The sequence below is a fragment of the Aquila chrysaetos genome, chromosome 2 (assembly GCF_900496995.4).
Source record: "Aquila chrysaetos chrysaetos chromosome 2, bAquChr1.4, whole genome shotgun sequence".
Classification (NCBI taxonomy): domain Eukaryota; kingdom Metazoa; phylum Chordata; class Aves; order Accipitriformes; family Accipitridae; genus Aquila; species Aquila chrysaetos.
Genome location: NC_044005.1, coordinates 76,720,447 through 76,732,731, shown reverse-complemented (window position 1 = coordinate 76,732,731; position 12,285 = coordinate 76,720,447). Strand labels below are relative to the sequence as shown.

Sequence of the window (12,285 nt, the reverse complement as noted above, 5' to 3'; positions counted from 1 at the left end):
TACCTATCATGTATCTACAGCTGCATATAGAATGAGAGATGAAGAGAATCCTTATTCTGAATTCAAATCTGTTTTGAGGGTGATATAGAGAATAAGCTAAGAACTTTGAAGACAGCCTTAATGAAAAGTGTCGATAAATGAATGACAATTCACAACAGAGCTAGGCCTTTCAGTCTCAATTACTGTGTTCCATGATGCTGTTGAAGAACATTACTTGTCAGTTTTCCCATGTTATTGTGTGCACTTATAGGATCAGCCTGGTTAAAGAGGTGGATGAGGTTAGCTATTCCAAGCTGGTTTGGATAGATCAGGAGGGTGGTGGTGGGCAATTAGTTAAAATCGGTATCAGAATGAAGAGTTGAAGGATTGGACTTTCTGTAAGACAATACAGAGTTCTGTTGCATTTTCTGTAGGGACCCATCATCTCATTACATTTAACCTCTTCTGAGTTCAGCAAGACTGAATTTTGTTCCCTGTTTTGGGGGAAGAACAGACCATACAGAGTATAAGAAATGGAAGGGTTTGGCTCAAAATAGTAACTGTCCCCTTGAAAAATCCGAAGGAATTAATGTTGTAGCCTGGAAATGGAGCCTCTTGGGTCTCCCTCTGTGTTCACTGAGTTAGGTCTTTCGGACAGTCACTTTTGGGAAGGGAAGAAGTCACTTTTTTGGAAGGCTTCACTCAAGGATGAGCCTAGCAAGCAGCCATGCTGCCTGAGGTGCCTTCTCCAGTCCTGAAGAGAAAGGAGCACCCAGCAACGAGGTGGCCTTTTGACAAGGGCTCCCTTATGTGAGCACTTTGGGCTGACGACAAAAGGATTGACGTAAAGTTCACTGAAATCAATGGGAGTGACTATTTGGATTCCAGCTTTTTTTGTATCTAGATTCAGCCACTGCTGAGGAAGCGCTTAAGTCAGTCCTTTACGGGACACGTGCCTAAACTTTAACACAATTTTCCAGAACCTTGCTAGATCCCATATGTAAGCATTAATTAAGAGATTTCCCTTAAGTCTTTCCCAGAAGTCCAAAGACTTCAGTCTGTGGTTCTGAGGTTACTATTGGTTCCTTTTGCAGGAGATTTTCGTTTCTGGGTAACGCCTGCTTCTGAAATTTCTGATTCATGGCAGCCACGGTCCATCGATATTGAACTTGCAGCATATGCTCTGCTCTCGCACTTTCATCAAGACAGATTAGTAGAGGGAATCCCTATTATGAAATGGTTAAGTCAGCAAAGAAATCACCTTGGGGGATTTTCATCTACTCAGGTAATACCTTGTCTCAAGGGGCTTTGTTATACTTTCTAAATGAGCACTGTATATCTTGAAAAGAAAAAAGGGACCATTTGTTTTTTTACATAATAATTACTGAATTTTGTTTTGCTGTAACAACCTTGGTTACACGCAAGCTTACATTCTTTGCGATATTGGCATCTTAAATGTGGACTACCAGTTTTACTATTTTGGCAAGTATAATAAAAAACAGAATTAGAGGGTCACCTTGATTATATAAAATATTAATAACAAAAGATCTTAAATTAAGAAGAAGTAGTAATGCCCATGGAAAAATAATTAATCATATTTTCCAAGCAAGTATGATAAATATCTGTGCTTACTTTCTTTCCAAGAAGAGAAACCTCTTCCTATTCTTTCCATGTGTGGGTCCTCAAAGTCCTGAAAGGCTAGTAACTGAGACAAAAAAGGGGAGTAGGTTTTAAAGAAACAGCCTAACCTAGTGCCTCTGTTGGCAGTTGGTCTTAACTCAATAATGTACTTTTTCCTCATTATTGTGTAGATTTTTGATGGGCCATGAAATTTGGAAGATCTTCATTATCTCCAGGAGGTTTCCATGTTATTGAAACCACATCTTGTAAGCTGTGCTGGCATCCAGAAAATTTATATCGTACTTTGGATTGCATTAGTTGAAACTAGCCTTTAAATTAACTACAAATGCTGGTCACAGTAAAATGTCACATTTCATCATACTGCTTGGTACCAAGCTGTACAGGCTATCCTTCATTATTTTCAAATGTTTGTTGGTATTAGTCTGGGATATATTAGTTCTACTAAATAAAATGCAATTTAAGAACCTGCCTGGTTCCCCTGAGGTTCTAGTATTCTCCTAATGTGTTAATTCTTGCTTATTATTTGAAGAGGCTGATTGAAGCACTAAATGAGTTGAACAAGCTTTTCTCTATTTTCCAGAAACCATTTTTACTTGAAAGTTTGCAAATCCAGCAGTGTACCATTTACCCCTGAGGTTAAAGTTAAGAAATGAATTTAATCCTTTTGTTCTTCCATAGTCTAAACTATTTTGATTTCAAAATTACTCCAATGTCTCTCTAGATGCCTTTTTTAATTTGTGGAAATGACCCCATACTTTTTGTTTACTTCTAAGATTGCTTTAAAAATTTTTTTTGGAGTGTTTCCTTCCATGAGTTTATTACATTAGAAACTTAATATATTGTTACACAATAAGGAGGAAAGTAATCAGTTGCACGTGTGATGTTTTGTAAGTTAGGCTATGATAACTCACTGCAATTTATGTATGTGGTATAGTTTACTATGAATTTGCAGACAGTATATTTTGCTTTATAATGCTTTTAATGTTTGGGTATAAAATGTACATATTTCATATATACAGGAATACAATTCATACAAAAAATAGCATATATGAATGTAGATTTAGATGGTGGGGAAGAGTAGCAAATTCTGCAAATCCTGTGTTGCTGGGCAAGAGCAGCCTGTAAGTCTGGCTTGAGACCATATTCCCTAACTTTTCGGGTTGTGTATTGGACGCAGCATTGCTCTACCGAGCCATGCAGCTTGTGTTTCAGCTGTGAATGTTTCCTGGTGAAAAGCCTTGGGTATGCCTTCTGCTGTAGAGCATGCCAAGGGGAACGTTTGTCTTCTCTGTAGGTGGTTCTTTGCCCTCTTGTTTTTCACCTGTGTTTCTGAGAGTCGCTTGAGCCTAGGATGTGGAAGAGCTCTGAAGTCACCTGCAGCAATGGCAGATAGCTTTTCTAGATATCTTGAACTCTCTCTGAATTTAGGGCGAGAAATGTAAATGTGAGAAATGTAGTTGTGAGGACTTGGAAAAGGTGCTTCAAGGTATTCCTTGGTTTCCCCAACTTAGGTAAGGGCAGGCATATTTCTGCTTTCAAATGATTAAAATCTGATTTCTAACAAGATCTTATAGCTCCTTAGGTCTATAAGATAGATCAGATATATAGACGTGATAGGTCACTGTAGTTTCATTCACTTCAATGTGAAAGAAGTTGTGTAAGTTTGGGCTTCCAAGCTGTAGATCTTAATCAGAAACTGCCATACACTGGAGGTTTTCAAGATGCAATTGGACAGGGTGTTAAATAATCTCAGCTAGGGTCCCTTCCCCACGAAAGGTTGGACCAGATGATCTTTCGAGGTCCCTTCCAACCTGGGCTGTTCTGTGATTCTATATAAGGGCAGAGTCATTCAGATGCTTTGTCACTGTCTTCTGCAAAGGAGTAATCGAAGACATTCTTTCGGGGTAAATATCAGCCTCCTACCGAAAAAGTCTGCCACTTACTCCAGACTATTAAATCTTCCTGTAGCCCATTAGTTGCATCTATTCTGTCACACCACATTAAGCACTGGAGTTGGGATCCCAGCTGTAGTGGTTCACTGTACCAGCAACTTTGGCACTGTTGCTAATCAGCTGATCTTCCTGGATTTTAAGTAATCAGTGAAGCAGGTCATCTCACACAAGGACGTGGCATGGGAAGGAGAGTGTTTTCGAATAATTTAGAGTGAATAGGCAGCATGTGCTGGTACCTTAAAGTATGGCACAGTCACCATGTCATAGTTAATGAGCTTCTGTTACGTTAGAATTTTGTTAGTGGAAGTGACCTGAGAATGAATAAAACACTTCTCTATGTTGAGCCTGCAAGGCCAATTCCTTCACTCTCTGGTTAAAAATAGGTGCAAAATGAACTACACGAACAGCAAAAATCCCTGAGAAGCATTAGAGACATATAATTGATTACTGTATATTTTTCCAGAAAATAGAGGATGTTAAAATCCTCATTCACTAAACCGTGCTGGACCAAATGTTCAAAAACTGTCTCTGTGTGCAGAACCTGGAGAGCTAAGCCTGCAGTCATACACAAAGATAAACAAAAGAGAATTTTAGATATATATATGATAATGTGTTTATAAGCATATTCTGCAGTGGTTAAACAATTGCACAAAACCTTTTGGTCAGGTACAGAGTATAAAAACTGGGCTGAACCCCTTTGAAATTATTGCCAGGGGTCTGATAAAAACTCATTTCAGGCTTTTTTTTAATAAATGTTAGTAGTTTTTCAGACCTATAACTTCTGCTTTGGTGATCAAGGTACCCTGAATAACTCCTGTGCAGTACTGGATATTTAATGCATAGTCACTACATAAATCTAGAAAGTAGCAGTATCATTACTTTCCTCATCGGCTCTCTCTTCAGCATCCATGTGATGTGTGATTCTGACTGTTGTGTTTACCGGCGTGTCAGGTCTTCCACATACCTTGCACAAGAGCAAAACTTCCTTAGCTGGCTCCCACCTCATTCTCCATTGCATGTCACAGTAGCTAACTTCTTGTCCTCTGTTGCCGTCCCTCTTCTGTGCTGGGATCCTTCATGCCAGTGCAATCCCAACGGAGATGTGGAGGTGGCTGCGTGAAGATTCCAGCATAACCAACAAATGAGACAATGCAGAGACCGTGAGCTCCCCAAGGCATGGCTTATACACAGGTAGTTCACTGCACAGGCTTTAATACAGAAGGATTTGTTTCTCTCAACAGGACACGGTGGTGGCTCTGCAAGCCTTGAGTCTATTTGCAACTCTCACCACTGCAAGCAAAACAGAAATGGATGTAACAGTGACAGCACCTTCTTTGAAAATGCCAGAAACATTTTCAATTGATACTCAAAACCGCTTTCTGCTTCAGACCAAGGAGGTACTGTAAAAACCGAGGAATACTTTCGTAAAGTCCGCTGACTGAAAGTACTTTGAAAATACTGTTTTACTCATCTTTCTTTCAGATTGCCCCTGCACAACCAATGACAATTACAGTGGCAGCAGAGGGGACAGGATTTGCTGTCTTTCAGGTATGCTATGCAGTTATTCTTGCTAAAGATATGCTCTCTATAAGGAAGGTATATTTTGGAAGCTTTATAAAACATGTTAACAAGAACAATCTTCTGAAATGTCAAAGCACTTTACTAATTGAAGAATGCTGTGAACCAAATATTGTGTGAATGGACATATTCATGTGATTGTTTATGTCCGATGGCCTGGCCTTTTAAGTACTGCTGGATGATTGACAGTTTTGGGGCACTTCCATAGGCCAGAGCCATATCAAAGCAGCCCTGTCCTCCTGCAGAAATGCAGTGTCCGTTTGCAAGACAAAGGACTGCCATGGTACATTGGCAGGCACAAAGGTCGGAGTAAAAAAGGCATGTGGACCAGGCAGAAATGCCTCATTGGGAACCTGTGGTAAACCATGGTGAGGCACAAATCAATTCAGAACAAGATGACACTGCTAGTTATTAGAGTTATTTTCGTTTTATTGAAGTAGAATACAACAATAGTGCAAAAGCTGAAACTAAAAGAGTATTACAGCCAGGTTCTCCAGCAATTTTTACACTGTTCTGAAATAGCATGAAAGACAGAGTCAAAGGATCCTGCAAACTGCTGACAGTAAGAGATGCTTAGCATCAGCCAAAAGTGGGGGCATGGCAAAGAGTGGAAGGATGTACAGTGATCTTCTTTCTGCCTGTCCTGTGGAAGACTGTGTTTCAGTGGTATAAATTCAAACATCTTTGCTTATAATTAAACAAATTAAGCTGGGATCAGTGCATACTGTATTTAGAACTAGCAAACCATAAATAGCCTTTTCAGCTGCTTGCTCTTCCGCCATAACAGAGATTATGTTCTGAAGAAATTCTGACTCCAAGATTTTCCCTAACCCTATGAGAAATATCATATGAGAAGAAGACAGTATTTGATCTGATTTGATATGCCCACTAATGGGTCTCTCTTCCCTGCTGTCCTGTCCATGATAGTAGCTTAGAACCACACAGGTGAAAGAGAAGACCTTTGAAAAGCTACAGATAAAATAGAAATATTAGTCTCTGAGCATGAGAGACTCATTTTACTGGAAGTATATAAATAAACTCATAATTGCTGAGTGTATTGCAAAACCAGACAAAGTTCCTACTAGACTCCTCCTAGTCGTACTTGGGAAAACTGAACTTAGGCTGCTTTTAATCGTCTTGAAGTTTTATGCCAGGTCAGATTCCATCACAATCTCCTTCCAACCCGACCTTCACTTCAGTGTTCTTAGGCATCTGGTAACCAAAAAGCATGGTGATGGTTGGTAAATACGCTTTTTGATAAAAGACCTTCACAGAAACCTTCACAGCAGCCTATCAGCAGTGAACAGCAGCTAGAGATACACCTCATTCATTTAGCACCAGTCTGCAAAACCCACAGTGCCATAAATTATGACCCGTGTTTATTAATTCCCAGAAGTGCAAATGAAGTTTACAGCAAAGTTCAAGAGTTTCAGAGGATAATTTAGACTCAGACCTGCAGGCCAAGATAGGAATGAACATCTCAGCAGGACTGCATTCACACATCTGCGGTTTCAGTGTGTGTGTGTGTATGTGGAATGTAACAAAGCGGGCCTCCAGAACAGTTAAGGCTACTTAACCTTAATCGTTGTTGAGAAATACTCCCTGATATTAAGGCAACTAATTTGTCAGGCGAGCCGATCAAAAACTTTTCAGCAAATTGTTTCTTGCTGGAAGACGCTGATTTGTTGAAATGAATGCCTTTTGTGGAAGCACATTGGTTCCAATTACATTTTTGCCAGCAGGAAAATTTCACATCCAAACCAGCATGTCTGGTGAAGACTGAGCAGAAGTCTTCCACCCAGAATAGCCAGTAGTTGACTCCATGGTTAGAGGGCTCCTTGGAGGTGTATTAACACCATGGTTTAAGTTCCCTGTTTGTTGTATGAACATGCAAATGCGCTCCCAAATAACTGGTGTTCAGGAACCAGTGCCAGATTACGTTCTTCATTTAGATCACTGCGCCGTTGCCTTTTTTCCTGCAGCTTTGAGTCAGAGATGCTGTGACTTGATTCAAAATATTGTGCTTAACACACTGGAGTAGCTTCTCCAAAACCTTTTCTTTGCTGGGATCAGTTCTTTCCTTCTGCTTCCTTTGGCAGGTCTGGTATTGTAAAAGAAAGCACTGATGCCATTTGAATGAGATTTCTCTTTTTCCCAGACACAAACTAGATCTGGGTCACATTTAATAAATCAGATAGCATATGACATTGCGATCACATTTCTTCAGCTGGGTTTCATTGTCTTAGGCCCGCCAAAGTACAGTGGTGAGATTCACTGTTCTGGGATTTGACTTTCTGGCCAAATGTAGCATGTCAAAACAGTAATTCATTTAAATATCACAAAACACAAGATTCGGTCCATTAATGGAAAAGGCTGCTTTCCCAACAGAATGGATTCTTAGAAAAAAAACCATTATTTTTTTGTGAAATCTCGCTGTCTGTGTGTGCGAGTTGGCAGTGCATTCACTCTTGACCCTGCAGGATCTCATAAAATGTATTTATTTTGGTTAGTAGAATTGCAAAAGCAGACATTTACTTGTAGCTTTGTGGTCCTGCTGTCAACAAAGTCTCCTAGCTCATCCCTTTATTATGTGGGCACGTACTATGGCGCTGAGAAATGGGCTTGGCAAATGCCTCACAAATTTGGTGTGGCCCGTGCCTTCTGGAAGGAAGGAGAGTGCCACTGATACTCATGACTAGCAAAGAGGGGAGGGTGGGCAGGCTCAAGGAGGATGGGTATGGGCAAAGTGGATAGGTGAACAAGATCTCCTGGTCATGTATAGAGAGGGAGTGAGAAAAAACTGAGAATCACTTGTTACTCGTTATTGAAAAGCACCGACTGTTTTTTCCACTTCGTGTATTTTCACTAGACTTAGGCAAGGGACTGAATGTTATTCAGTGTGGTGGTACTGAAAAATGTACACTGTGAAATGCACACATATTTCTCCATTACAGTTTGAGTGGATATTAAGCAGTCAGAAAGGGATAGAGAAATATTGGAGATGATTTCATTGAATTCATGCCCTCAGTCAAGCACATTTGTGCTGCTAGTTAAAGAAGAAAAAGGATGGGGAAAGAGACATTGATTAGGGCATTATAAAGGAGTCATGTTTTTTGAAAGGTAGTGCAGTTGATTGGGTCAGATACTGTTACAAGCATCTCTCATGCAGAAGTTTAGCTTTTAGTTTTCTGTTCTTGGGCCTCTCACCAGAACTAGTTGCACTATGACAAGACTGGAGCAGTTCTGCCTTTAGCTTTGGCAGCTGCTTCTTTAAAAGGGTTAAGAAGAAATGCAGTTGCTCGTTTTGTTGATTTAATGCTGGTTTCTGTATAATAGCCTTCTGTCCCCAAAGTAAAAGTGTATAAAGAAGGAGGCTTTAATTAAACTCTGTGTTGTGAAAAAGATTTTTCCTTCATTGTCATGAGAAGTCAGGAAAGGAAAGTCAGACCGTAACAGCGATAACTGATTCCATGAAAATACTAGTTGATTGACCTGTTCAGTATGTGGTTTCAGACACCCTGCATTGGCAGTAAGTTCCCATTCATTAGCTTTTTCTGGCAAAAGTTAAAACAGCTTTGTTTCTGTGATGACAGATTGTTGAGGCACCGCCAGCTTGTCTTTACCAAACTTTCTGCATGCCTTTAACTGGCAGGCTTTCTAGATTGGCTTCATCCTTGGTACTGCCTTCTCCTGTGGAGCAGTTGTACAAGATAAATCTTCACTGTTGCACCACGGTTGTTCTGAGCGCCTGTACAGAATTGGCTCTGTACTCGCACAGCATGCTAAATTCAGCAATGCGGGGCAGGGCAACGGGAATTGTGTGTGTAGATTGAAAGAAAGAGCATAGCTTTCATATCAAGGAGTGAGAGACGTAGCAGCAAAAGCAAAAATCAGAAATTAAAGACTCCTCTGTTTGCACAGACTTGCTAGCCCATAACTGACTTGCTAACCTATAACTTGGACAACCCCCTGTCATAGCGTTAAATTTGGGCGGACAGTTTTCCCTTTGCTGCCAGAAGCTGTTGTAAAGGGACTATGATTTTCCAGAAGCAGTCTTCATTCCCTTTTCCTTAGCCAAGCAAAATGCATGTTGGGGTCTTGCAAGGGGAGTTATTTGAGCCACTTTCTGATTATTTTTCTACCAAAATCAAAGAATCTGATCCCCTCCCTGCCCTGCCATGGGTTTTATCTTGACAACTAAGGGAACAGATAATGATTATTAGTTTGTATGTGAAAACTGTATGCAAACTTACTGCTCTGTTTTTGGTGAAAATCACTATTTTGGCAAATAATGTCGACTATTCTTTGATAGTAAATATTGCCTTAGTTTCTTATATTGGATTTTGTCATTCTAGGGTTTTGAAAGTTGAGCTTTCTGATTCATCACACTGAGCAATCCATTCTCTTGTACTCTGTCAGAGGTGGTGTCCCATTTGTGCCACAGCAAAGGGATGCTGCAGTTACCTTCAACATCGCATTGGATGTTAATCAGTCTGAAGCACCTTAGAATGTTTTCTCAAAGTTAAATTTCATTTTTGCTGTCTTTTATTGGGTATAAGTACACGAGTATGCTAGAGCAGATGTGCTGGGACAGCTGATAAAGTTCATTATCCTGTATCCCATAGTGGCCAGTAGAGAGAGGATGACCAATGAAGGCTCCTAGAACAGGACAAGCATGAAGTGATATCTGACTGGTATAGCCTCTTGCCCTTCATGAATTTGCAACACAGGGCCTTCCCAATCCACAGGTCATCTCTGTGTGCTCTCTCTGGCTTGGTGGATATTTTCTTGATAGATTTTTTTTTTTTTCTTCCATAAATATGTAACTTTTAAAATATGTCTAAACTTTTAACAACCACAGCTTCTTGCAGCAAGTAGTTCTGCAGCTAATGGTGTATTGCATGAAGAAGCACTACCTCTTTCTCCTCTTGAATCTGCTCCCCTAGTTCTTATATTTGGAGAGAAGGCATAAGAGGGACTGTGTTGGGTCAGAGCAAAGCTCAGTGTAGCCTGGTGTTCTGTTTTCCACAGCAGCCAGCGGTGGATGCTCAGGAGAGAGTATAAGGAGATAAATACACGTAATATATTAGCTGACTGTCTTCCACCTCTTACCATGTATTATTCAAGACCTTCAGCTGGAGATAGTTTCTGTGGGCTTAAAAAATTTTGGTTCCATGACGTTGTCTATTTTGCCCTTGAACACTTGTACAGTTTAGTATCTGCAGCATCTTGTGGGAAGGAATTCCACAATTTAGTCTTGCATTGCACGAAAATCTGTTTCCTATTCATCTTTCTGATGCAAGTCATTCTTCTGTAGACCTTTACTGTGTTCTTCTTCCAACTTACCTGTTTATGGCTGTATTTTCATCTATTTTACCATTTCTTAAATGGTAAACAGATCTGGTAGTAGTCAGTTCAAACCCCATTACTGTGTACATAAAATTTTTTTCATTCTGCAACTCTTTGCAGTAATCCTAGTCTTTGCTACCTCAAATAAATTAGTATAATCAGCAAACTTTATCACATCAGGATTCACCCTGTTTTCTACGTCATGTATGGACATGTTTAATGGTGGTCACCCAGCACAGATTCCATTAGGACTCCACTCCTTTCATGTATGAACGTTCATTCCCACCCTCTATTTTTGTCTTTTAACAGCCCTTTATCCCTTGGCAGCTTCTTTTGTTCTGGTACCTTTCGCTAGTAATCTTCCTAACCACCTACATACTAATGTAACACCCAGGTAGTTTATACTAGACAGCTCTGTTGTCCGTGTTTTTTTCATTTGGTTCGGGTAGCTGGTGGGTTTATAGCAACAGCCTGTTCTCCAACATGTCATATTTACTCATTTGTCCACTAATTTGACTCTTTATTATAGTTTTGACTGTGTTTTCTGGTACAGATAAGTTACAGATACCGAATTTACTTGATATCCACAGTTTTCTAGACCCTCAGTACTCTTAAAAATTGCTGTCACATTTGTCATCCTCCAGTCTGGTACTAAGGCAATCTTTACCTCATCAAGTTCAATTCTGTAGGCAGTACAGCCTGGTTTTCAACTGCGTGATTTTCTGTCATGGCTGATAACGTGAGAGTACTCATTGGTTGCTCAATTCCAGCTCCAGCATTTCTGCTTTGGCTGTTGGCATTGATAATTTTATAGGATATTGAGATAATCAGGCTATCTCTGAATTATTCAGACCTCTTTTAAGGGCTTCTGGTTTTATCACTCTTCTACCACTGTTTCAAGCATCTGATACCTGTCTACACCAGAAGAATTGGAAACTCTTCAAACTGTGCCTAACAGATGACCTTCTTTTATATTAATGTTACTGTCCTGCACTGGACATCCTGTCATACTTTCTTACTTGGCTCGCTTAGCAGAGCTAAGATCAGAAGGGGTGAGAGCTCTGTCCTTGAGGCAGACTGAAGACTTTATCTTTGTCTTTGTACAGATGAACCAGATGATGAAACTACTTAACTGTAAGAAAACGGTGGTGTTCTGAGCTTGGAGTAACATGCTGTTCCTCATCTGTTTTGAGTGTATGAATGCTGTGACATGAAGACTGAAGACAAATTCTGTACATACGCTATGCGTTTGCTCTTGCTCTGCTTTCATATACAGCCTGTCTCTTTTAACCCAGTCGGTGTCGGTCTCTGAAGTTTGCCTTTATTCGTCCCATTTCACGCTGTCAGGAAGTAGCTGCACACATTATAAACCAGCAGACAACAACTAGGGAGAAAATTGATGGTTGTCCTAGAGCTCCCTTGTGTTTGCCTCAGTTGTGTCCTGCTAATTGCATTGGTTCTGCTGCATTACAGAGTGTTCAGAAAGGATATTTCTTTCAGAGAATTCCTATGAATCTCATGTGTGCAACTGTCAGATACAAGGCAATGTATCCTGTCTTGTGAGTGCTCTGACGTTATACTGTTAGTGTTATAACCACAAAGATTTGCTTTACATGTCATCTAATGTCTCTATTTGCAATCCACAGCTCAATGTTATTTACAACACAAAACACACTGATCAGAGGCTCCGATCTGTCCGAAAACAAGAAGCCTTTGACTTGAATGTTGATGTAAAGGATGACAAAGATGATAAAAACCATTTGACCTTGAATGTGTGTACGAGGTA

General features: G+C 40.1%; 1 protein-coding gene across 3 annotated transcripts in view; it reads left to right on the top strand.

Annotated features, from left to right (window-relative positions):
• Positions 1 to 12,285, top strand: part of CD109 (CD109 molecule) — an 84,258-nt gene that overhangs the window by 59,401 nt on the left and 12,572 nt on the right. For all 3 annotated transcript variants that reach the window (XM_030003996.1, XM_030004003.1, XM_030004011.1), the window contains 4 exons: positions 1,074 to 1,264; positions 4,814 to 4,969; positions 5,055 to 5,120; positions 12,146 to 12,282. In XM_030003996.1, coding sequence (XP_029859856.1) covers positions 1,074 to 1,264; positions 4,814 to 4,969; positions 5,055 to 5,120; positions 12,146 to 12,282 — 550 coding nt within the window. The remainder of the gene's footprint in view (positions 1 to 1,073; positions 1,265 to 4,813; positions 4,970 to 5,054; positions 5,121 to 12,145; positions 12,283 to 12,285) is intronic.